The sequence below is a fragment of the Bemisia tabaci genome, chromosome 5 (genome assembly GCF_918797505.1).
Source record: "Bemisia tabaci chromosome 5, PGI_BMITA_v3".
Lineage (NCBI taxonomy): Eukaryota > Metazoa > Arthropoda > Insecta > Hemiptera > Aleyrodidae > Bemisia > Bemisia tabaci.
In genome coordinates, this window is record NC_092797.1 from 36,448,220 (window position 1) to 36,476,182 (window position 27,963).

General features: G+C 41.8%; 1 protein-coding gene across 1 annotated transcript; it reads right to left on the reverse strand.

Annotated features, from left to right (window-relative positions):
* Positions 1–929: 929 nt before the first annotated feature.
* LOC109040869 (uncharacterized) lies at positions 930–27,963 on the reverse strand. Its single transcript, XM_019056962.2, has 2 exons — positions 27,721–27,963; positions 930–3,081 (listed from the first exon to the last, which is right to left on the reverse strand). The coding sequence occupies exon 2, from the start codon at positions 3,073–3,075 to the stop codon at positions 1,708–1,710; it is 1,368 nt and encodes a 455-aa protein (XP_018912507.2). The 5' UTR covers positions 3,076–3,081; positions 27,721–27,963; the 3' UTR covers positions 930–1,707.

The following is a 27,963-nucleotide window of genomic DNA, read 5'->3' on the forward strand; positions in this document are numbered from 1 at the left end:
AATGGTAATTTTAGCAAGAAAAAACTGCGATCAAATAGAACCCTGAATTCTTGGTAATTTTACCCATTTCTTAGTAAATACACCAAGATTTTTTTTTCAGTGTTGTCTTCCGTTATTGACTCTGGAGTCGAGTCTCTCGCTCGAAATTTGAAAGCGTCATTTTCAAGACGTTCTGTTTCACGAGGACCAAGGCGAACTCGCTTTCTTCTTCTTTGGCAGCCCTGGAGTCGATTCATCTTAAAGCGCTCATGAAATCACGCATTTTGACTTTAAATCGCCTAAAATTCCTGAGGGTATAAAAAAAAATGTTTAGCATTCTGCCGTGCTGAGGAAAAACGCCGTATGAACCTTCGAGAGTTGCCAAATTTCCTTCGATAGAATGTTCATTTTGGAGGGAAGTTATGAATATTTTTACGAGAAATGTTCAGGAACTTTAAGTGAAATTGCGAGCAAAAGTATCTGAAAAATTGGAAAGAAAATATTCATAAGTTTAACAGGAAATTCATGTTTTATCAATGGAAATTTGGCAACGCCTCAAAGTTCGTGCGGCGTTCTTTCTTGGCACGGCAGCATTGGAAACTGAGACTCGGAATTTTTGATCATGCACCGCTGATGTATCATTTGTGACTTCTAACTACTTATTATACTGCGTGATAAGGAAAAACGCCGTATGAACATTCGGGAGTCGGCAAATTTCCCTTGATAAAATATGTATTTCTGACGACATTCGTGCATATTTTTCTTAGGAATTCTTCAGATATTTTAGATTAATAACTAACAAATTAATAACGAAACTAAAACAATATAAATACAATTGGTAGACCATCAAAAAGTGGATGATTTCAGAGTTATTCGAACTTTAGTAGTGAAAGTGGCCAAAGGAACCGGGCATTATTACTATACAGTGACTTAGTAGCAAATCGAGAGGAAAACTAATATTTTGAATTTGAAATAGAAACTTTATTAAATGATAAACAAAAATGCCAAACTGTAAAGTACTCGTATTAATAGGAAGAAATATTTTGAAAATGTTAAGAGTATTACAAAACCCTAAAACTGAGTTCGGAAATCGACAAAGAGCAACAAGGAAAGAAAATTACATTTATCCAGTGACATAAGACAGTAAATTTTTTAAATCATTAATCTTCTAATCTTCACAATTTTGATGAGCCAAGGCGTATTGAATGCTTCAAAGCCGACAGCAGAAACAACAAAACTATGGAATAAAAATTGTCGAAATCGGTTGGCACTGGAAAAAAAAATGCCTGGAAGGAAACTTCATTTTTTCAGGACAATTCTATTCTATTTAACAGGCAATTCTAAAAAGTATAGAATTTAGCGGAGAATTGATGAGAAACAATTTATTTGGTGAGGTTATCTCTCTCACAAAAAGTGACTTCACGACAGTCCTGGGGAAATTGATGACAAGGAGACGTCATCTAGTCTCCTTAATAATGCAAGATTTAAAGGTTTCTCCATGAGGAAAAATAAGTAAAAAATTAAATAAAAAAAAATTTAGGAATATTTTTCCGGTTCTTTGGACGAAAAACTAAGTTTTTAAAGACAGAGGCCTTCTATTTCGAATCCATCTTGTTTTTCTTTCTAACTATGAAAAGCATATTTATTTGTTGTATATAGTGAAACGGTATTTTGCACTGAAGATAGTCTTTACAAATGTAAATTTTGGAGAATGTGATGATTTACTCGTTAGGGCTGACCCGCACTGGCACGTCTGAGTTTCAAAATATCCACCGTGCTCAAGCAACCGACGATCTCCTCCACGATTTCGTCCGGCAGTCGGTGGAATCCCCGCGACAGGAGCTTCAGGCTTTCGACGCCCTCTCTCTGCAACCATCTTCGGTGTCTCCCTTTCCGGAAGTGATTGTTCAAAATGCCCCCATAGATAGGGTACCGTTTTTTGATGGCGTCCGGCCCGATCGCTCGGGACACAACCGGGTTCTTCAAGAGCCGGTACAGGTGGTAATCGCTCCGCGCCAGGGCGTCGCGCATCGACACGTCGGTACCGCTGAACTTGTGTCTCTTCATCGAAGCGACTTCCGCGTCGCATTCCTCCCTGAATCTCGTCATTTGACTTAAATTGCCATTCCAGTACTCTTCAACATGGAAATTCCTCAAGTCGGTGAGGCCGTGCAAGGCCATAACTTTCACCACGTGGTCTCCGATACATCTGAGCCTCAACTGCCCATATCTATCGAAGAGAGGGAGGTCTAACTGATTCGCCAGCGGCTCAGGATCAATGAGGCCGCACTCTAGGAGGAGCTGCAATTTTTTCAAGCCGATGATAGGGTACATTTTTTTAAAGTGACTGAAGTCAACTTGGGCACCGTAGTCGAGCAATATATCGATCGACTCCAAGTCACGCGCACCAAGAAGCGGGGAGAAGCCGTTGCGCTCATACACATTCACTTCAGCGCCCTTCTCGAGAAGTACCTTCACAAGAGAGACAGAGCCTTCGATGGCGGCCAGGTGCAATGCTGTTTTACCAAATTCCGATTTACTGTTAATCTTGGCACCATTCTCAAGCGCCATCCGCATTAGGACCTCCTGCCGCCTGGAGGTTGCCAGGTGCAGAATGCCACCGGTGTCAGAATGTCTCAACCGGAAGCTGCGAGCGACGAGGCGGCGGAAGGCTTTGCGGTTGGAATCGTCGACGGCAGGGCGCATGTCGCTTGCCTTCCAGACCTCGCGCGAAAATGTGACGGTGGTGTAACGGATCAACAGGGGTAGGAGACTGGTATGTTCATGGTCCGTGCTTATGGAGAGTGGGTCCACGCTGGCCGACGGGCTATCGTCGAGGAAGATCTCGTGGACGAAGTCCATCTCCTCGTCAATGGCGGGAAGGCGTGGCACATCGCGATTTCGTACGACGAGGAGGCTGTTCTTGTCGAAGAGTTGAACCAACTTCGGGTGCTGTTCGATGAACTCCGAGGCCAGGAGAACGTACCCCTTGACGCTGTTAGCTTTCTGAGTGCACCAGTGTCCGCGACTTCTAGAGCCCTTCCAGACAACCTGCTTGGGCAAGAATATTAGGCACTCGGCTCTTTTGTAAGCCATGCTCCGCTGAAACACAAAGAATATCACTATGTTGTAGCATACTGCACAATTGATCCACTAGAAAAAAACCACTTCTATGGGCTGATTGTTGAATCGTTATCATGACCTTGATCGATAAATGGATTACTTCTTGTGATTGGGAACTATATATTATGCCTCAGTTTAAAACCATCGTACGTACCATTAGTTTCTCCATCCAGACATGTGATTTCACAGATGGATCGAAAGTTATAGTTACATAAAATGAAGTCCAAATAGCATTGCTAAGATGGGGATTTATCGATAAAGTTCATTCGATAACGATTCAACGATCGACCAGCTGAAGTTGTGTTCCATTTGCATCATGCAGTACCGCTTTTATTCCGTTCGGCGATATAGACCTCCCTGCAAATCTGTTTTTCCCCTAAAATGAAGAAGAAAAAGTGCGAGGAAAAAGGAAACTTCAAATTCACACCGAAAAAAAAAAAAGAGGTGCTGTAGTAACATCCTAGATGTTAAAAAAATGTGCGACAACTTTTGGATGTTGTAATTACCACTCTTGCCGTTAAAATAACATTCTAGCACTGGAAAAAAAACCATTGGATCTAGAGCCCAGACTCTTGAAAACATTGACAAGAAAAAATTCGCTTGATTCAATCGGATTTTTGCTTGAATCAAAACGAAATCCGCTTAAATTGAGAGGCTTGGTTCTTGATTTAAGCTAGATTCTGATTGAATCAAGAGTACTTTTTCTTGTGGAGGTTTTTGAGAGTCTGGACTCTAGATCCGATGTGTTTTTTTTCCAGTGTCGTTTATTATTACAGCAGCAAAAGAATATCGTTCGCTCTGAGAAAGACTGTCAGAGTATCTCACATGGTTGGTCATTACGGATGCGCGGTATCTGAGGCTCGAAAAACAAAAAAAAAATCAAATGGCCCTTATTTCCTTACGCCGTTCATTCCAAGCTCCTAGTAACGCTGGTCGGAATAATTGAGTTGCATTTTACAAAAAAGAACCAGGAGCATTGCAGCGTTGCCAAGATTCTTGGCAACTAGAAGAACTTCTTGTCTTGGAAGAGAAACTTGATTATCCATTGACAGTTTCTATTTTACTCGCTAAGAACTGAAGATTAAAACAAACATTACCATGTTAACTTCATATTTTGTCATAATTTCAGTTATTTTATTGCATAGGATGGAGATTGGAGATGCACAATCTTAGCATCATTGCAATATACTTCTGGTTCCTTTTTGCAAATGCAATCCAATTTCGGGTACGCAACAGTTTTTTTCTGGTATTTTTGGCGCGTATACGTGGTATACCTATACTTTGCGATCGTTTCGACCCCCTACTCGACACCGCATGTATCGAGGGCCTGAGTTGCTTGCCGAAAAGTAACTGGCGGGCTCGCTCTGAATCTATGAGAGCTTGTAAAAAAGTTACTGATGTTTCAATCTTTTATGTTGATGGATTTTTGATTTTCTGGGTATTTTCTTATTGTAAATCCTAAAGATGAACATGAACGGGTTACGATATTTAGTTTATTTTTAATACTTATAAATCCGTACCCCGCTGATTTAAAATATAATAGCAGTCAGCTGATCAGACTTTGTTGATGTTTTGATAATGATTAATAATAACTTGATCAGCTATTTCTATCCAATAACCACGCACACTTGTTTGCTTTTAACCTTTTCACTTGTTCAATGAGCCTGTTTCAAACTTTTGCTAGAGCAAAAATAAGAGTTGTTCCACAGAGATAATGTCTCGGAAATCACGATGAGCGCATCGGCAAACTCTAAAATGCACTCCTTAATTCACATTCTGCGTAAGAAATTTGCATTTTTTTAAACTTCCGCTTAACAAGGATACTACCGCACAGGTGAACATTTTGTTAGAGGAGTCATTCCATTCCATCCCTGCTCAACATGGCTGACGCTTCCGCGCGCAAGTTCAGGAGAGCACGAGGTCAATCAAGGCGGATACCTATCAACGCGAGAAAAATGTGAATGTAAATAAACACGCAGATTGTTATCAGGTGGTTAAAATCATCGTCCCGTCACATGTGTTTTGGCGGATTGGCGTCGGCTATGTTCAATATTGCGCAGTATCCTTGTGAGCAGGGATTGAATGGGACGACTCCTCTAACGAAATGTTCGCCTGTGCTGTAGTATCCTTTATGAAGCAGGAAGCTCAAAAAAACGCAAATTTCTTACGCAGATTGTGAAGTTAGGAGTGCATTTCAGAGTTTACCAATGCGCTCATCGTGATTTTTGAGACATTATCTTTGAGGAACAACTGCCACTGAAAAAAAAGGTAGGAGTTAAGTCCCAACTGTTGGATGATATGGACATTTCCAATTAATTGTGGTTCTTCCCCAACTAATTGTGGTAGTACCCCAATAAATTAGGCTACCAGCCCAAATGTTGCGGTGCTACCCCAACTTGAGTTGCGATACTACCAAAATCAATTAGAAATGTCCATATCATCCAACAAATTGGGGTAGTACCACAATTTTAGGGAATAACCCCTCACACTTTTTTCCGTGCTTATTATTGCGTTACCAAAAGTTTGCACCAGGCCCATTCTCTACATGACGATTCTTAGTCATCCAAATGCCTTTATAATGCGTCCATCGATATTTTCGAGTAATTTCTTCAATTAATTACCCTCTTTTAGCCCCAGCAAAAGTTCGCAACAGGTCCACTCGTGCTCTGTTTATTGGCCCCGTGTAAAGTGATCAACACTCGTATGAACAAAGCACGAATCGAGAAGGGAAAGCTTTCAACGCCGCGCTTTTTGCTCCTTGCCCGGCGGCGACAGCGGCGAGCAGCTGTAAATGAAAAGTGACAAACACCGCAGCCAGAAAAAGCGCAGTTCTCACCGGGAGGGAAGAAATCGTGGGGCGGGGGGTGGCTGATCAATTCGCAGCCGTTTTCCGACTTCAAAGCGCGACGGAGATCGAAACGCATGTGGCCGGAGGTGGCCTCGCCGGGGTCGGGGATGATGTCCCTTTTGTTGCGTTCGCTAATTACCACTTGTCCGCAGAGCAAACATTTTTCGACGGCGACTGGCTTTATCACTCCCGCGGGGGCGCCTCGACGCTTGGCGATGAGTCACCGCTCAAAGCCCGCGCTTGTACCGTCGCCGACGCTTCCAGCTTTCGTCGGATGGCTCGTTATCTTGTCCGCGCACTTTTTTAGTCGTAACTGGATGGAGTTCAGGTCAGGTGAATCGGAAACATATAGATATCGGAACGGAGATGTTGCATGTGTGAGGAATTTGCGATTTGACTGTTGAGTCTTATGTTAAAGTTCGCGAGAAACACAATGGTACCACTGGTTTTCTCTGAAATCAACTCCCAAGCTCAAAAACAGCTCTCAAGTTGAGGCCGAAATGGAGGGGATATCCCACGCTATCCTGAGAGTCCATCTCTACATCAAGATAAACTCTCCATCCAAAGATAGAAAGCAAATACATTAGCAGGGTTGCCACTTTATTTGGGGACTCCAAAACTGAAAACACGGCAACCCTGCTAATGTATTTGCTCCCTATCTTTGCATGGAGAGTTTGTCTTGATGTGGAGGTGGACTCTCAGGGTAGCGTGGGGTATCCCCTCCATTTTGGCCTCAACTTGAGAGCTTTTTTTGAGCTTGGGAGTTGATTTCAGAGAACATAAGAATCAACAGTCAAATCGCAAATTCCTCACACATGCAACATCTCCACTATGACATCCAGGCCCTCCGCTTCTTGGACAACGCTGAGCGCCCTCTCCTCATTGGCTGGTCCCGGGGCGCGTCGGTTGGTCTCTCTCTACGTGCCACTGGCCAATGGGCAGCGGGCGCTCTGCGTTGCCTGAGGAGAAAGGAGGCCTGGCCGGCAATCTTTGCTAGTACAGCCGTGCCAATGAAGAACGCCGTATGAACATTCGTGAGTTGCCAAATGTCCTTCGATAAAATATTTATTTCTACGGAAAGTCATGAATATTGTTCCTTAGAATTTTCAGGAACTTCAGGTGAAATTACGCACAAATTCATCTGAAAAATTGAAACGAAAATTTTCACAAGTTTACCGGGATATTCGTGTTTTATCAAAGGAAATTTGGCAACGCCTGAAGGTTCATACGCCGGTTTTCGTTAGGACGGCAGACGGCAGAGTAGAGGTGTCGTCGCAAGAGTCTAATAGCGATCGAGGATTGACCGCGGCCCGATCGTGAGCGTACATGGTCAATCCTCGATCTCCATTGGACGATTGCATCGCGATCGCTTGCAAACAGAATGTAAGCAAGTGCCAACTTACCTGACGACACCTCTCCTCCTTCAAGAACCATGCAAATTCCCTTTTCCGTCTTTTGAAAGGATTAGGCTTCAGCCCAATCTATTATTTTTGAACCACGTAGTGCTGCAGTGTGTTCCCGCGCCTCACCAACCTAAAACTCGGTGTGTCAGAGTATCCACACTTCCTTCTGTTTTCTGCTTAAGCATTCGAAGCCATGCCTCAGTTTTTATCCGCCGTCCAAATACGTTATAAAAAATGGATGCAAAATAAAGCAGCCTGCCTCGATAAAAATCGATTGTCTTACATACATTCAGACGGAGGAAACGAAGTATTGCCAATTTACGAGAATCACCACTGCATCGGTACTCCGGCAACCCTGATGACGAAATAGGTCGATCCGACTTGTTGAAATATTCAATGGTCCGGAGGTGAAGAGATGGCATAACCTTTGCGCCATTGCCGAGTCGTCCGGAAGTATTTCGATCTTTCCCACAAAATGCACAGCTTAATTACACATTTTTCAACGCGATCCGTCAACACTGCTTCGATGTCCACACCCACGAGCCCGATCGAGACCCTGTTTATTCATCATTACCGACGGGCGCCGTTGTGAAACTTTCATACGAAATGTCGATTTTTTGTCTCTTTTTTCACGGACACAAGGTGGGTGGTGACACAAATAAGTTGATGTTTAACCCCCCCCCCCCCCCAAAAAAAAAGAGTGTCTGCAGAAATTTAATACTTAAATACCGTTCTTTTTCCAGATTTTTCCTTTGACGATGTCGAGACATTTTATTTTTCTTGAATTTAAAATAAAAAATCCAGTATTGACACCGTAACATACCATTAATAATAATCTGAAGATTTTTTGATCCGGCTGGAAGGAAAGCTGAAACTATGCGTCCCGTCACGCAGTAAAGGCGATTTCGTTGTGACTTTTTGGTCATTTTGCTCTTTTCCTGTTTTTACTGACCTATTTCCTACTTCGATTGTTTTCGATTTTTCAGGTTTCAGCCACCCTGCAAAATTTTAAATTTGATAGGGGCAGTACAAACTTTAATTAAACAAACAAGAAAGTATCAAAGTACAAACTGAGCACAGTATCAGATGGACGTTCGCGAACTAGATAAACGGCCAAAAAACATTCCCGATTTTCTAGACTGCTGCGCGACCTCTGACACATACCATGGACGCCCATTCAGATATGGGCTTCCAGAAAAAACTCATATTTCGATTTTGTGGTCACGCTATGTTTTAACATCAACATTAGGGTGTCTACTAAAACAAGCTAACAAAAAATCAGTACTTTTACGGTACTTTTTCAATACATTCCCAAGAAATTCAGTGCCTCCTCAAAAGAAAAATTCAGTACTTTTTCAGTAGTTCCATTGGTTGACGAAATTTAAAAAATTTGAGTTTGGCTCAAATTGAGACAAAAATGTCAAAAAAAAATTAGAAAAATTCCGGACCTCCTTGCGGAATTTCCGCACTTTTTCAGTACTTCCGGACCGCCCTTCAAAAATCAGTACTATTTCCGGACTTTCCGGAAATTCCGGACTTGTAGACACCCTGAACATAATTATTATTTGATTCGTGTGCACGAACTTGCAATATCGCCTGTAGGCTAGCTTCATCGGCGGCGATATCAATTTGCCTCTGTGCCGACAAAAGCGCATAACTCCACTACCACGTGAATCCTTAAAATCGTGGCGACAGATGGACGATAGGAATCAATCGGAGTACGTGTATAGGCCGTTCTACAGGAGGAGCCGCAAATTCTTGTGGCCCAGGAGATCGAAAAGGTAAACTCAAGTGGCATTGCGGTGAATTGAGCCGCCGGTGATCCGGGATGTCCATTTCCCCATCCTCATATTATTGATAAGTAACGTTGCCGTTTTGGTCGTGTTGGAATGTAACTTATGACACATCGGAACTCATCATACCCATATTTTCAAAAGTGAGAAGAGTTCAAACCGTAGATTCTGGCATTTTCTCTTAAGGCCTAGAGACACACGGCGATCAATCGCCGCGAGTGAAAGACGAAAGCCAATGGAGAGCCTTGCTTTCGAACCATTGACGTCGATATATCGTAATCAAGGCTCTCCATTGGCTTTCGTCTTTCACTCGCGGCGATTAAGGTGATTCGATGGACGCCATATTTTGTGTCAGAACTGCATGCGATATATCGCATCAATTGGTTCCATTTTTTCAGCTATTCGTCATTTTTCTCCAATTTTGAGATCGCAATTCTGTTGTCAGGAGACTAAAGCACTCACTTCCCAATTTCAACAAAGAAATTCAACGTTATAAAGGCGTGGTTTTTTCAGAGGGAATATATCGCATTCGAGTGCAGTTTCGATATCAGTATCGAATGCGATGTTTTCTCTTTAAAAAAACCACGCCTTTATTACGTTGAATTTCTTTGTTAAAATTGGTAAGTGAGTGCTTTAGTCTCCTGACAACAGAATTGCGATCTCAAAATTGGAGAAAAATGACGAATAGCTGAAAAAATGGAACCAATTGATGCGATATACCGCATGCCGTTCTGACACAAAATATGGCGTCCATCGAATCACCTTAATCGCCGCGAGTGAAAGACGAAAGTCAATGGAGAGCCTTGATTACGATATATCGACGTCAATGGTTCGAAAGCAAGGCTCTCAATTGGCTTTCGTCTTTCACTGGCGGCGATTCAACGCCGTGTGTATCTAGGCCTTCATACTCAGATGTTTCTCTGATACGCAAAGAAGGGAATTTCTGGAGGAAGTCGTTCCGGGTTCCTCTAGATTCTGCTGAGAAAAAGTTGCAGTAGACTTTCGATTATCCAATACTCAATCACCTGATCCCTACATGATCCGACACGATAAACGATTTTTTGGGCAAAAGTGGAATATTAGTATGTGGTTTTTTGTACATTTTCCAATTAAATGACTATGTTTTACAAAAATACAAATACAATAAAATATTGGCCGAGCTTGTGCTTTCTTGTTACAAACAGAGCCTAAAATTGCATTTTCTTTAGTCTGTTTCTCCGTGTTTTGATTATCCGATATTTTTCTTGTCCAACATTTTCGTTATCCGCCATCCCCGACCGCCTTATTGTGTCGATAAACATTGATTTAGTTTCCTCCTTTGCATAATTATTTATTGTAAAGGCAACGTAAGTATATCGTGGGAAAAAAATAAGATAAAATAAGCGAAAATGAATGGAATGATAGGCAGATCCTTTTTATATTAATTTCCTCATGAATTTAGTGCTTCCCCGGATACATGTGCATATATTCCATTCCGTGATAAATGCAAGGTATTTGTAATCTTGACAACTAAAAAGCAGCGAATTGAGAAAGATACTAATCGTATACAAAACACTGAAACTGGTTGAAGAGGCAAACCTTGAGTGAGTGGACTTTGATCCCCCTCACCCACGCCCCTCGTAGGTGGGAAGCTGTAATCGGAGAACAGACATAATGTTTCAACCGTGTTTCGCGAGAAATTGTGATACAGGCATACGTGTTTTGGTGCTTAATTTTGTATTCCGTCTCGTGATTCATTGAAACCATTGAAGATAAACTTTTCACGTACAGAACTTTGTCCTACTTTTCCTTCGCGGCCACCCCTCTTCCTCCTCCAGTTCGTGCTCACGCGGTGGAGGTACGTCTCTAATTTTGGGAATTGATTTTCCTTATCCTGTCCGTTTTAATCAACAGTTTTATTTTGGCCGGCTTGTTTGTATTCGCCTTGATACGCCTCTCGATAGCGTGTCTGTTCATTTATTTAAGCTCCGGTCCATTTCTAGCTCAGCCCTCCGTTTTCATCTTGAAATTCCACGTCTCATCATTCTCTTTGTCTACTTAAACGTTTATGGAATAAATGAGTTTGATTCTCCGGGGCAATTAAACTAACTTCCGAGTAATGCGTTAGGTATCACGCCAGATTTAAGGCGAAACGAATTTTCCTACTTGAGCGTTTATGGGGTAAATGAGTTTGATTCTTTGAGGCAACCAAACTAACTTCCGAGTAATGTGTTAGGTATCACGCCAGATTTAAGGCGAAACGAATTTTGCTACTTAAACGTTTATGGGATAAATTAGTTTGATTCTTTGAGGCAACTAAACTAACTTCCGAGTAATGCGTTAGGTATCACGCCAGATTTAAGGCGAAACGAATTTGTTGAGGACCTCAGCAACTGTGAAAGCAAGAGTTTGTTCTGACGATAAATGGCTGAAATATCATTTCCTCCATATTATGATTATTTAAGCTGGAATAAATATGCGCTTCATTTCAGCGACATCACACCTGAATCTCAGAATATTTTGTTCTTTTTTGGAAATATTTAAACGTGAAGGTAAAAAATATCATTTAATGGAAAACAATCATAAAAAAAGAGAATAGGTGTCAAGTCGAGAGGAGGTTAGTAGTTTAGACCTAGAAAAAATACAAAAGTGAAAGGAAATAAAGTTCACAGCTTTTTTCCGTGAAAGAGAGGAAAATGTGATTTTCACAGCCCTGATTCTCCCTCAGGGGAAAATCTCGCGCGGACCTCTCAAGACGGGTCATTCCATTTAGTCTTTATTGTCGTACGATGTTCAATTTGTTGTTTCTCCACCTCCTGCATATGCTTAGCACATATGACAGTGTACTCATTGTTTCACAAAATTTCATTTTTGGGTATCAGCACTGAGAAAAGACCTCAAATATGCGAACCGTTTAATTCAGGAGGAGCTTTTCGGTCCTAGGGACCGAGCTACGCGAACACACCTCTCGGTTCACGGGACAAAACTTCACATTGTGTCACATGCTTCACAAACTTCACAAATCCAATTGTGTCAACCGAAGAGGTATATGTAGGTTCGCACCTCTGTGGGCAGAATACTCTGAACGGAAAATCATCTACTAAACTTATTGATTTGTTTGTATGTAGTTAGTTAGTTAGTTATTATAATTTTAAGACATTCAGCGACTCAGGCTATTAACGTCTTTACAAATAATTTTGAAAATAGGAGTATAAACGAAAATTTAGATTTTTAAATTAAGAGAGGTGAAGAGTTTTAGAATTTTGGTGATGTATGTATGTACAGTCGAACCTCGATAACTCGAAAACCTCAATAACTCGAAGAAAATGTCCGTTCCCTTCCGCAGAAGGCCAAAATCCTCGATAACTCGAAAAATTTGTTCCGTTAACTCGAAGACATTTGAGGCTCATTTGTACCTCAGTAACTCGAAGGAATCGGCGGTTTAACTCTATAACTCGAAGGCAACTACCATGTGTCAAATATGTACCTCAGTAACTCGAAGGAATTGGAGACAAACCTCTATAACTCGAAGGATGCTTCGGCCCAGATAATCTCAAGGCGGCCGCAGGCAATCAGCGGTGGCAGGTTAATCAGTTTATCATCAGTTAATGTTGTGACGCGTTAAAAAAAAATGCGCAAGTGTTCCGCGTTGAGAGTCGCCCAAAAAGTGAGCATATTGGAGGCGGTGAAAAACAGAGGTGCGAAGACAAAGGAACAAATTGCAAAAGAGTTCGGTATCCTACCCAGCACCCTCTCAACGATATTAAAAAACGAGGATGTTTTTTCTGCTTTGGTAACACTTGAAAATGAGGTAGATAGACACCGTTTGCAACACTTGCAGCAGAGCAGAATAACTCAGTTTTTTTAAAATTTAATTCTTGATCTTTGTGTACATATTTTTTCCAATAATAAACCATTGCCCTACCCCAATCGGACGTGAGGTTAAATATTAGTTCCTACTTTCATTCCCCAATATTCCCTTATTATGATAACGTAAAACAAATAACGGTTTTTTTTTTCTAAATTGACCTAGCACCAACCTCGATAACTCGAATTTTTCATCTCCAAACCTCGTTAACTCGAAACCTCGATAATCTCTATGTATGTATGTATGTAGGGGTGTATGTATGTATGTAATTTAAAAATCTAAATTTTCGTTTATACTCCTATTTTCAAAATTACCTGTAAAGACGTTAATAGCCTGAGTCGCTGAATGTCTCAAAATTATAATAACTAACTAACTGTATGTATGTATGTATGTAGTTAGTTAGTTATTACAATTTTAAGACATTCAGCGACTCAGGCTATTAACGTCTTTACAGATAATTTTGAAAATGGGAGTATAATCGAAAATTTAGATTTTTAAATTAAGAGAGGTGAAGAGTTTTAGAATTTTGGTGGTAATATTGGGTTCAATGTATGTATGTATGGTTGGTTGGTAAATACATTTATTTTATGTATGTGTGTATGTATGTATGTATGTACGAGATCAGTGGCGTGGCGTGAATGATCAATTGTCAATATTTCCCCATTTGAATCCGTGGTAAAGAATCGATTATCAAAGTGTTCGCTGCGAACACCCTGTTAATCGATCTTTTTCTATAGTCTTAAATGAGATCAATCGATAAATCGCAAAGCACGCCACGCCACTGTACGAGATTTGTCTTTTGATGTTAAAATTTCAGGATTTCTAACTGCGACATGAGAGGAGCTTAAGTCACTAGAAGTGACATATGTGACGATTTTCCAGCCCTGTAGTAAACTCAATTGTCACCTAACGTTTTCTGGTTTCCCCTGACGAAATGCGGGGCATATAGAATTCCAGGTTTGTTTTAATTCGATTGTTTTAATTTAATGATTATCAGGATGAAATTCCTTGATGAAAACTCGGAATTTTCTCTGACTTTTCCTCAGGTTGTTTTGGAAGAAAACTACGAATAGATATTCTTTCAGATTTTCTCGAGAAAAACTACATTTTCCTCCAAGTTCTCTCGAGTAGAACTAAAGACTTTCCTCCGAAATTTAGAGAGCAAATAATGGAGTCCCCAAATAAAGTGGCAGCCCTGTCGATGTATTTGCTCCCTATCTTCGCATGGAGAGTTTGTCTTGATGTAGAGGTGGACTCTCAGGGTAGGGTGGGATATCCCCTCCATTTTGGCCTCAACTTGAGAGCTTCTTTTGAGCTTGGGAGTTGATATCAGAGAAAACCAGTACCACCATCGTGTTTCTCGCGAACTTTTACCTGAGAATCAATTGTCAAATCGCGAATTTCTCACACACATAACAACTCCATTTCAGTCGAAAGAATATTTAACTATTTGCCTAATCAATTAACAAAATGCCTGATTTGACCATTTGCCTGCGACATAGACAACTCAGAGATAGAGGCTCCTTACTGCAAAATGGAGTCCGATTCATTTCTCTTGACTTTTCCCGTTTTCTTAGGTTGTCTCCAACTGCGACCACCCTGGCTCCTCCGCTCGGCGATTTTCCGGGCCGGCAGAGATCCGGCGCGCCGATAATTCGCCACTCTCGAAAAGTGACTCCGTTCCGCGCCCCGGGGAAGCGCGCGGACCAAACCGCGCAACCGCCAACGGAAACCCCTGGCGGACACGCGCTTTCCACCCGCCGCCGGATCGGGCAACTGTTTAGAATTTCAAATATTTTCGGTCGGGAGCGAGTGTCTCTTGTTTAGCGCGGAATTAGGGGGCGATGCGCGGGCGGGGGTGGCGGCGCCGGGGCTCGGGCTTGGGGGAGGCGTTTGAACTATGTTGGCGTACGCAGACGTTCGTTGCTGAGTTATAAATAAAAGAGCGCGTGCCGCGGGCGATGCGGGTTTTGCGAGCGTGCTTCGCTTCCTTATAGACGGCGACCGGACAGTTTTTGCCGTCCTCCCGCAGTTGCCTCGTCGTCCGAATAATCTCTAGAGTACCTATATTGAGAGAGTATGGCCACTGGGCCCCATGGAGAGGCTTAGGACCCAAAAATGGCGGTGCTTTGTTTTGGTTTTTGTGGATGGAAGGGGGGTCATTGCCAACTTTTGACGGTTATCACCAACCGCACTTGCTGCCAACCTTACTACATCTAAGATAATTGTTCTCAAAAATTGCACACGATTAGCCTTAAAAATATGTAAAGATGTCGCAATAGTGCATTTGAGTGAATTTCTCGTTACGATAAGCAAAGAAAACTACATTTTGAGTCATTTTGCATTACATTAATGTATGGCGTCCGCCATTTTTGGGTCCTAAGGGCTCCATTTAGCCTAAGATAGCTGAGCCAATCAGAGGTGGTAACCCCAGTGGCCATACTCTCTCAATATAGGTACTCTAATAATCTCTAGTATTGTACGGAGAAAATTATTATTACTCGGTACAATCTGACGACATTGCGTTCATCCCCGGCCGATCCGCACGAGCTCCAAGGTTTTAAATCTGCAGAGACCGAAATATTTCGACTCGGTGGTGGCCGTTGGAGACGAAAGGATGTAACTGCATTTTGATTAAATTTTGCGATTGAGAACTGGACTGCATTATACAATGGAGATGTTGCATGTGTGAAGAATTTGCGATTTGACTGTTGATTCTCATGTTAAAGTTCGCGAGAAACACGACGGTGCCACTGGTTTTCTCTGAAATCAACTCCCAAGCTCAAAAAAAGCTCTCAAGTTGAGGCCAAAATGGAGGGGATATCCCACGCTATCCTGAGAGTCCACCTCTACATCAAGACGAACTCTCCATGCCAAGATAGGGAGCAAATACATTGACAGGGCTGCCACTTAATGTGGGGAATCTAAAACTGAAAACACGGCAACCCTGCTAATGTATTTGCTCCCTATCTTTGCATGGAGAGTTTGTTTTGATGTAGAGGTGAACTCTCAGGATAGCGTGGGATATCCTCTCCATTTCGGCCTCAAGTTGAGAGCTTTTTTGAGCTTGGGATTTGATTTCAGGGAAAACCAGTGGCACCATCGTGTTTCTCGCCAACTTTTACGTGAGAAACAATAGTCAAATCGCAAATTCCTCACACATGCAACATCTCCATTTAGAACTATAAAACACTTCTCTTCTCTTTTCTTCTGATAAAACACTTGTGTGCATAGGGAAACTAAGAGTACATGCGTTGCTTCTAAACTGAGCCAGGAAGTGTGGTTCCAAATTGCGAAATGTAGTTTCTTTGAATGCCACAAATTGTCTATTCCAGCTTTGCATTTTTACTCGTTACTACTGAGGATTTTCTTTATTGATTCCGCATATTCTCCTACGGACTATCGTCAAAAATCAGTACAATTTTTGACGCTGTCTCTTTTGTGTAAAAAATGAATCCGGCAAGTACATTTTGTTCTGACCTCAGAATCTTAGGAATACTGATTAAATTTAAAAATAAATTTTCGCCCAGGAAAAAAATCCGAGAACATTCCAAAGCAAGTGAAACGATGGTATGTTACTCCTCTATTCAACCACTCGAAATCGACGAAACACTCCGTTCCGTTTGTTTCGTTTCGGCCGTGGCGGGAAATCTGAAACCAGGGAGATCGGACCGATGAAAGTCGGGTAGGAAAATGCCGATTTGCAAACTTGACTCTCATTGGCCCAGTCTATATCTATATCTGCTGGCAGGGGGTCCTTGGATCAACGTAAATCGTACTCTAAAAAGTCGACATTTACTTTCAAACTCCCCGGCGAGGCTGGAAGGGAACGAACAGCAAGGAGTGTTTTGTCGATTTTGAACGGTCTGTAAGAAAGGAACATGCCTTCGTTTCACTCAGACCGTATACTCTTAAACTGTCAGACCAGAGAACAATCGTTATCGCGACAGTTTCAACTCAACACTTGGATACAACTATTCGTGTTCGAAAGTAAACTATATTGCATAAGCACTCGATTGAAGGCACTTTGCACACTCGGCGCGCTACGCTCGCTGTTACCTCAAATTGTCAACTCGGAATTTTGCGTTCCTTCACGATGAGAAAGTGGGTCTCTAAAACACTTTGCCTGTCTTCGAGTCTTCCCTATCCCTTAGATTGGATTCCCTTGCATTTGGATGGTGAAATTACGAAACCCCAAACCCAAAGCGGATGTCGTGTCTTATTTTAAATTCTTAGAGATATTTCTGTACATATTGAATATCAATGATTTTCCCAAAGTTAGAGGTATTTATTTCTATGGATTTTCCAATAAATGAGTGGACAAGTGGACAAGACGTAATACCATATCAGGCAACAAATTAGATCTGATCATGGAGTACAAAAAAAAAAAGAAAAAAAAAGAAAAAAAAAAGGAAGAAAGAAAAAAAAATCATATTAACCACTGCATGAAATATGGATGCAATAATCAAGCAAAAAAGACACATATGGTTTGAGATAATTGCACAAGAACCAGCGTGAAACACTTCAGATTTGCCAGCGTATGTTAGACAAGGGCACATTGGTGCAGTGGCGTGGCGTGCTTTGCGAAATATCGATTGTTATATGCCATTTAAACCTATGGTAAAGAATCGATTATTAAGGTGTTCGCTGCGAACACCCTGTCTATCGATCCTTTCCCATAGGTTTAAATGGCAAATCAATCGATATATCGCAAAGCACGCCATGCCACTGCATTGACGAGCTTCCGAGCACTTTAGTTAAGTTGAAAAGGGGATAAGCACTTGCAGAAACCACCCAAGATTCTCGCAAGTTCATTAACTGTTTCCAGTGGTTTCAATCCTTCTATGGGCTGATTGTTGAATCGTTATCGAATGACCTTGATCGATAAATGGATTACTTCTTGTGATTAGGAACTATATATTATGCCTCAGTTTAAAACCATCGTATGTACCATTAGTTTCTCCATCCAGACATGTGATTTCACAGATGGATCGAAAGTTATAGTTCCGAATTGCAAAATGAAGTCCAAATAGCATTGCCAAGATAGGGATTAATCGATAAAGTTTATTCGAAAACGATTCAACGATCGACCAGCTGAAGTTGTGTCCCTTTTTCATCATGTAGTTACCGCTTTCATCCCGTTCAGCGATATAAACCTCCCTGCAAATCTGATTTTACCCTAAAATGAAGAAGAAAAAGTGCGAGGAAAAAGGAAACTTCAAATTCAAACCGAAAAAAAAGAGGTACTGTAGTAACATCCTGGATGTTAAAAAAATGTGCGACAACTCTTGGATGTTGTAATTACCACTCTGGCTGTTAAAGTAACATCCTAGGATGTTACTTTTACATCCTATCATGCTACGTTAACTGTCAGGGTGTTAATAGCAACATCCAAGAGTTGTCGCACATTTTTTTAACAACCTTAACATCCGGGATGTTACAACAGCATCTTTGTTTTTCGGTGCAGATAATTAAAACCGTCCAATTATGCTCATACTATGGATTCAGACCTAAAACTCCAATTTTTAAAACATCAAAGCTAGCGGGCTCGAGCCATGAACTTGGTCGCAAGTTATCTCCAAAATACTTCGCCTCCGGTCGGGCCTGATTCCTGCACTGCGGGGAATTCCACGAGGATCGACTAGATTCCAACTTTGATCCTTGCCGAGTTGATAAATGCACGCAGACGATGGCCAAATTACTCGAGATGATGTGGAGCTTTGTTCGGAAGTTCTGCGGAGGACCCTGAAACACCCCCCTCCCCCCGAAACCGAGTCTCCGACACACGCCTTAGTTGGTATTTAGTTCCCTCGGCGATTAAGTTCCATATGCTGGGTAGCGCCCCCACTACCCCCACCACCCCCTTCCCCTTCACACTCTCGGGGCTAACACTGCCCGGCAAACTCTCACACGTCCTATCTCCGGAAGCCGACTCCCCATCCGCGCCAACTCGAAAGCTGGACCAAGCATGAGAGCGCCGATAAGAGCGTTGTATAATTAGTTGAAACTCCGGTGCGGTTTGCGGCCAAGATTGGAATTTCCCCCGTGTTCGGGGGTTTCGAATGAGATTACGGCGTGCATCGTAAAATTCGAGGACTTTCGAGTATGATTTGGTAATGAACAACTTGACAGAGTAACAATCACATTGAGAAAATTGGATTCAGTGCATTAAAGATGCAGTAAAAGTTATATTTTTTCGATGAACCAGGCATTACAAAACTCAAGCCAGCTTGCCAAAAAATACTTGAGTCAAACCGGTTACTATATTTTGACGTGCTGGCAATGATCCATTACTTTCGAACACGAATAGTTGTATCTAAGTGTTGATTTGAAACTGTCACGAGCGCGATTGCACCTCGGTCTGACACTTTAAGATCTTACGATCCAAGTGAAACGAAGGCAACAGGCGAAGTGTTTTAGAGACCCACTTTCTCATTGTGAAAGAACGCAAAATTCTGAGTCGACAATTTGAGGTAACAGCGAGGTTAGCGCGCCGAGTGTGCAAAGTGCCTTCAATCGAGTGCTTATGCAATATAGATTACTTTCGAACACGAATAGTTGTATCCAAGTGTTGAGTTGAAACTGTCGCGATCGCGATTGTTCTCTGGTCTGACAGTTTAAGAGTATACGATCTAAGTGAAACGAAGGCATGTTCCTTTCTTGCAGACCATTAAAATCGACAAAACACTCCTTGCTGTTCGTTCCCTTCCAGCCTCGCCGGGGAGTTTGAAAGAAAATGTCGACTTTTTAGTGTACGATTTACGTTGATCCCAGGACCCCTCACTGGAAAAAAAACCATTGGATCTAGAGTCCAGACTCTTGAAAACATTGACAAGAAAAAGGACTCTTGATTCAATCAGATTTAAGCTTAAATCAAAAGGAAATCCGCTCAAATTAAGAGGCTTGGTCCTTGATTTAAGCTTCAATCTGATTGAATCAAGAGTATTTTTTCTTGTCGATGTTTTTAAGAGTCTGGACCATAGATCCAATATGTTTTTTTTTCCCCGTGTCCAATTTTTTATACCTGAATTTTTCCTCCAGTTGTAAGGTATCCAGGTACTAATCATGTAAAACCACACCAGACATCAAAACCATTTCAATCGCCGATTACTGCTTTCTTTTTTTCTTTTTTTTGAGAAAGGAAAATTTAAATTTACTGATTAATGTGAGTTACTAACGTCAAGCCTTCAGTTATTATGATAAGTCGCTCCGTACAATTTCGTTACGTCTAACGTGTCCCTCGAGAAATGTTTATGGGAGAGGGAGGGGGCTTTCTTGTGGAACTTGAATTGAACCAAATCATACAAACAAAAATCGCCATTTCTTGCTCATTCAAAAATTCAAGCATTAGGATGGAGATACTAAAGGCACAAACGTTCTCTCTGGCACATAACAGCGTGTGTTTCTAAAATGAGCCAGATTTGGTTCCTTATTGGGTATTTTGGTCCAATATTTCAATCTAGGGCTCCATTGCCATGAGATGGGTATATTATGACGCCGAAGGAACAACTGGCGACAATGCGCAATGCTGCGAGCTGATCCCCATCAGTATTTTTCTAGTCGCAGCAGTCATTATGAAAAGTTTGCTCTTTTGCATGCCTCTCTATCCTCATTTGACGCCCCTGTTGTATCTTCCTTTTTTATGCAAAACTAATCGCACAGCTCTCCTCATTACCATCCCTCTCAGACTAATGATGCAGAAGGACTCAGCACAAATGCGCGCGTTCAGACTGTAGGACCCCTGCTCCGCACCATTTTCAGAGAGAGCGCAAATTTGCTCTATTTAAGGGAAGAAAAATGTCTGCTTTCACTACAGCACCGACATTATGTGCGTATTAACAAGTTCCTCTCGTTGGTCGGTAAAAACAGGAAAGTAATACGAATAATACATGCTTTAAAGCCGTGTTTCAGATCGTTTTGCTCCGAATAAACTCGCATACTGATTTTGAGAGTAACATGAAATAATTGGGAGTGGGAATTCGTCATTTGATCTCACACTCCCTTTTTGGCTCTAAATCATTCACAGAGACAACGGTGAAGACATCGTATGGACTTTTGGACCGTCTTACTTTAAATAAAGCTGGTTCGGCATAACGCAAAAGTAGGGTATTTCGTTAAAACGTTAATTTCTCACCGATCGTGGTTCTCCTTTAGAACAAGCGTAACCACATTTAAATATTGCCGAATTTCTACCCGCATATTTTATTTTTACGGGGAGACAATTGGGAATTGTTAACTGAAAATTCCACCGAGTTTCCTTCTGCTCTCAAGTAAAAATCAGAAAGTCGAAAGCCAATGGAGAGCCTTGATTTCGATGAATCGACGTCAATGGATCGAAATCAAGGCTCTCCATTGGCTTTCGTTTTTCACTCGCGGCGATTAATCGCCGTGTGTGTCTAGGCCTTCACACAATCGCCAAGCGCGAGATCTGGCCCCACTTTTTCCCAGTGGCGTGGCGCGCTTTGCGATGTATCAATTGTTATGCCATTTAAACCTATGGTAAAGAATCGATTATTAAGGTCTTCGCTGCGAACACCCTGTTTATCGATCCTTTCCCATAGGTGTAAATGGCTAACAATCGATACATGGCAAAGCACGCTACGCCACTGCTTTTGCCCCGTGCTTTTGGATACGAGCACTCCGTCTTAATGTTTTTGGTGTAGGCCATAGAGTACATAGAGTCGTAATGTAAGTGGGAGAGCTGGCGCTACTTTTAAGCATTTTCCATGTCCCGAATTCCGAGACTCCTGTGTGACGCCGGGTCACTTTTTCGATACTTAATCGATTGTTTGCGATACACGGGTACCCGGCCATCCGATGACAACAACAACAACAACAACAACAACAACAAAGGAGATAGGAATTACCACGTATTCCACACCGCCATTTTGGATCGAAAATGTATCGAAAAAGCGACCCGAACTCGGCGCACACCGGGCTCGGAATTCGTCGAGCAGAACATGGCGCCAGCTCTCCCACTTACATTACGACTCTATGTACTCTATGGTGTAGGCACTCCATAGCTAGAAACGACAACCCTGGCTTGGTTAGCTGACGAAAAATCCTGAAGGGTCCGCGGACACGGAGGTCAGAATCCTCGGTGGCTAAGCACGCCATTAATATTTCGCTAAAAGTGAACGGGGTCCGGGTTGACGCGGAAAATGGGCGTATTAAGTGATCAATAAGTGAGGCGGCGGTGGCGGGCTGGGCGGCCTATCGTCGCCCGCCGCAGAGGCCAACTTGTAGCAGCCGCCCGCGCCTACGCCCAAGGCCCCGCGGTCGGATGTCTTTGAGTGACATTAACTTCGCACCGGGTTCAACCATCGCCCGAGCCCTCGCTTTACGCTTTCCCGTCGCACAGTCTTCGCGATGCCAAAGAAATATCTGGGACTCTGACTCAAGGGGCATATACACCTGCGAGCTAGACGCGCGTCTTGAGCGGCGAGTGGGCCTTCGGCCGTGTTCGGCAATCTTCGTAGCCAATCAGGTCGCAAGTCGCCAGTAGAGTCCCTTTATACTGAGAGTCAAGACAATGTGAATCCATTTCTGATTGGTTCCCGTATTTTAGGCCTCCACAGTGTCACAAACGGGAATGAAGATTACATTTGCACCAATTGCAAAGATTATAAACTAGAAAGGACCAGAGAATGAGGGGCACGGCAAGGAATGAGCGTGAGAACGGAGACTGGAATTTGAGAATGAGATGATCAAAGATTACAGAAAAGTTCAACAAACACTTTTGCAAATTTGGAATAAACACTTTATGCACTCTCAGGTGAAGCAATAAAAAATTGGCGTGCAAATCCTCCATTCGCCAACTGATGGCTAATAAAAGTCGGAAAGACAGAACACTTTGAAGGACGAGTTTTTCAAATTTGGTCAGGATTGCTTAGTCAATCTCTCTACTCTTTTGTGATCTGTTATCATTAGCGAATAATGAGCGTCGACTTCCAAAAGTAACTTCTAAATTAGGGTGCAGACAGCAGTGCCGGGTCATTTTACCACCGTGATGAAATTGTTATGCCTACAAATTGCAAGGAACTTACAGCTGCAGACTTGCAAGGGACAGCGAAACAAATAAAACAAAGGTAACCGTCATCTTCGCAGCTAGATATCAATACGAACGACCGATCTCAAGTATTTTCTTTCATCCATTTTATACCGCGACGAGAATCATTCCATCGCGCACAAAAACAATCAAGGATATAACACCACCTCCCGTTTATTCTTTAGCAACGCAACAAGTTTTTCCCTCCCACTTTTTGAAATCCCGAAGCTTGTTTTCAACAAATATTATCTTAAACCACAACAAAAGTGCGAACTTTTCACCGGCCACTCGAGGTGAGCGGGAAAAAAGTTGTAAAAAATGACCACGACTCAACTTTTTGAATTGTATCAGCAAACAGAACTCGAGCATACCAGGAAACTTCGGTTCGGCGAGGCTCTCCAGATTAAAGGGGGATCGCGTAATTGAAATATTTAATGGGGCTCCTTAACGACGGCAACAAGGTAAACTGCACGGAGTGGAGGGAAAATTAAAGTTTTTATGCCGGTTTAAAGTTCACTTTTAGAGGCTTTTTATGATGCTGCCATGCCTCTTTCAATCACAAGAGCTCCTTGTTGTACGTTAATGTCCTCAACATACTTATAAATCAACCAAGGGCGTAACGAGGGGAAGGGAGGCTACCTACCTCCCTCCCCACTCATTCCAAAAATCCACCAGGTAGTAACTAAGCTAAGTATTTTTGATGATCAATTTAAAAAATGTTAAAGAACCTGCCAATCGTTTTTCTATCATACTTTCTCTCCTCCTCCTCCCTCCTCCTCCTCTCCTCCTCCTCCTCCTCCCCCCCCACCACCAACTTGGGAGGTACGTGAGGAATTAGAGCTCAAATATTTTACCATTTTCCATTGGATTACATTTCAGCGGAGAAAATATCAAAGCTTTCAAAAACATATTCCCGTTTCAAATAGAAAAATACATTACGGAACCACTGCCATGTTATCAGAAAGAGCAGTATAACTGAATCGCATCTAGCACAAAGGAACCGGCGCGTTGAGAGTGTTTTCAAAATCGTCCAACTCCTCTTTTTCTTTTATAAGTACTTAAAAGATGTACATTATTAAAATTAACACAATTATTTTCCTTCAATGGTGACAATTTTTTGGTGGGAAACCAAAACTATTTGCTATTTTGGGAGATTTTTTGGATAGTTATGAGGAGGCAACATTTTTGTAACCGCACCGTAATCCCGCTGGTTCCTTTTTGCGAAATGCGATCTAACTATAGAAATGAAATTCTGAGGAAATGAACCCCAGTAGCATGCAAGCGGGAAATTGTATTAAATTTTCCATTTTTTATAAAATTGTGAAAAATTATCCTCTGCCTCAATGGATTATGTGGATCACACTTAGCAAAAAGGAACCAGGGTGTTTACAGTGTTCTAAAAACTGTGCAACTTCCTCTATTTTTATAAAAATACTTAAGTTTTGTATGGTGTTAAAAATTACACAATTATTTTCCTTTAAAATCAAAACTTTGTTTGGCGGGAAGCAAAAACTATTTGCTATTCTGGGGATTTTTTATAGAGCAAATCTTAATTGTGAAGAAGCAAAATTTTTACAACTGTGTAATCGCGCTGGTTCCGTTTCGCTAATGCGTTCGATGTCTCCTGTTTCCGCGGCCGATCACATTTTATTCTAAATTTGAACGCGTCGTATCGTACTCGTGTTTCAGCGAGATCTCTCTCCGGTTTTCGTGCCCGAGTTGTAAAATGCAGCCGCAAGCAAAAGCTTCGTCGGAGGAGATAATGGATCCTACTATTACTATGACTGTCAATATTTGCACTCTAGTCTCCAGTCGGATCCGCTAGGATTCCCTCGTATATCATGCACCTGAGGCAACTAAACCGATTAAAGGTTCGCGACGTCGCCGCCTTGGGCCGGGAAAGCATTTTCCTAGGACTCGCTTAAAAAATGTCGGTGAAATTCACCACTCCTTGCATTGACTTTGCCATTTGAACGTATTTATGTTGGAAAGAACTATGTGGATGGACGAACAGATAAGTGAAGAAGTGAACAGAGATGGATTTCTGGCGAGGATCGGCTGGAATTTCGAGGAGAGAACGTGTCAGGAATGAACGTGTCCGAGTGATAATGGGCGTTGAGGGGACGATTGTGCACGATATCATGACCAAGCAATTGGTTTGGTACGGGCATGTGCAGAGAATGGCTGATACCAGGTTGCCCAAGGGCATCCGTGAAGAGATGGAGAGATGCCAGCCTCCGGAGGATCTCTACCATGACAGATTCCTGTGGCGAGTAGGCGTCGCAGAGCGCCCTGGCGCGCCGTAAAAGCGGCTCATACATACACAAGAGCTATGTGGACATGGTTTGCGTGCAACAGTTTCTTTGAGCATAAATCGTCCATTTAATCTGATGAGCGGTGCTTTTTTGCTATCAGATATAATTCGCTTTAGGTACGGCACTTTCAGCCCTAGAGCCAAAATACATGACATAGTCGGGAAATCCGTGAAAATACGACGGAGTGTTCTTATGATATTCAAATGCATTTTCGTATGAACAAGGCCACAATCGGAGCTACATCGCACTAGTCGCATTAAATTCCGCCCCAATGTAGTACCAAAAATCTCGAAGGGTGAAATTTCTGTTGAATATTGAAGGATGTAACTTAGTGTTTGGACCGACCTGTATAAATTAAAAAGAAGGGGAATAATTATCCCCCCCCCCCCTCAAAAAAGCACGATTCTGAGAGCTCGTATGGTTGGCTCATTTTTTTTCGTTTAGAATTTCATACGTGAGATAATGTGTGAAACTCATGAAAAAAAGATGACAGATTAAAGTGGTTTTGTGATATTCTTGCGGCATCAATGGTGAGAAAATGTCTAAGTGAAAATGTCCATCGGGTATTGAGCAGACGATAGCAGCATACTAAACCAAACCTTGAAGCACCTTAAGCTCGCACCTATCTTGAAATTTTAATAATATCGATAATCGACCCTTAACGTCCTTCCTTAAAGTGACAATATATCTCAACTTGAAAATTGTTCACTAGTTAACATTGTTGCCAATTTGTTGGTAGAATAGGTCACTGATTCACAGCATAAAAAATTGAATAATTAAGAGCCGAAAATTTGAAATGCTCCTTGAGAATTCCTAGGCTTGATTGATCTCTGAAATTACCTCAAATGAAGGAATTTCAACGCACCAATATTCCTCTTTCTAGGGCTTTGTGTTAAGGTGGTTTCATGGTGCGCTTCAAGTTTCTGGTGTACCTGAGTGCAGTATGTTCTAATGCATAGGTACATGATGTATACTATAAAAAAATCTCATCAGAATTGGACGAGGAACAACGTGAGCACATCGGAAATTTCTGAATTCAACACGTAAGCAAGTAACCCCCCCCCCCCCCCTCTTCGACGGTTTAAACTCTTTGCTAGCCAAGAAAATAAGTGTACTTGATCCAATAGCGTTATTGAGTTCAATTCAGTCATTACTTGTTTTATAAAACATACTCAGGATGCTGAATTTTTCTTGAAATTTCGAGGTATATCATGTAGCCAAGGAGGAAGGAAATGCTCTCACCAGACTGTGGTATCTATTGAATGTTTATGCTTACTTTTAATAACCCTTCACCGTGCGCGGTTTTGGTTTTTTTCTGAAGGAGAAGCTTGAAATGACCAATATTAGTTTGTGCAATAAACGTTGATCTGTCTCCTATCAGTCAATTTTGGACATTTTTAGTAAAAATGTTTTGCGTGAAATTTTGATGAGGTTACGCAATACGCATGCATTGCGGCCCCTTAATTCTGAATCAATAGTTAAAGAATATGGCTGAACTTAAAAACCCCCAACAGCAATGGAGATTTCCAATGTCACTAACACAGGTAAGTACAGGGTGTCCCCGACCACTCATACCAGGCTTTTTTCTTGGTTGTTTTAGGTCATACAAAGTCAGAGACCGCTGGGTTGGTACCAGCCCGGTACAGATGGTATGAAACGCACTCTGTATATTCTACTAGGTTTTATCGGTGAAGATTAACTTTCTGCTGGAGAGCAGTGAGCAATAGAGGGAAGCTAGATTTGTTTGAAAGAAGTTCAAAGACTTAGCAATTTTAACGTTCAATGTAAGTGTTCATGACAGCCGTAAAGCATTCAATTTATTCTGCCTCGTTAGATCGTATCGTTAGATCAACTCTTCTGTTTTCCTTCTCAAACAATAAAAACCTAGGCTACAGGACTTCAAGGAAAATTAATTCAATCCTGTTATCGATTCTTGAAAGATACATATAGATCTCCTACACCTGAGGCTTGAAAGCAACCACTTTCTACCCATGATCAATCATCATCGTAGGAAGATCAAACTTTGGTCAGCCCCTAGAAGCCACTACCCAGTAGATTATACTTACTCTCTTCCCGAGTCATAATTTCAGGCAAAAAATGTTCTACCTCTCAGCTAAGAAAACCCTCTTTAATGTGACTCTGAGTATAAATAACCTGGTGAGATGCTGATCAAAAGAAATTTGGAGTACCTGGGTAGACCACAACATGACAAGTGAATACCTGGTGATAAATAAGCAATGAACTGATGAACGGTTCAATGAACGGTTTGAAGCTTTCTGGAGTTCGAAAGCCTCAATAATTTCGAACAGTACAATGCTAGTAAAACTGCAAGGAGGAAATAATAAATCATTTGTGATGACTTACAGATATGTTGAGAGCACAGCTGAAGGTCTCGTCTCCAACACGGAGATTGAACTAGGGAACACCGATAATAATACACAATTTAGTGTTCTTTGAAGGGAAGTCGTTAACCTAAGCAAATAACTACTTCACACTTGCACAACAAATCGAGAACTTCCAGAAACTTTAACTATCCAAAGGATTTACAACAGTCACGAGATGATAAAGAACTAAGCACGTTTGTTCACGACTTGCTTATCAAAATAG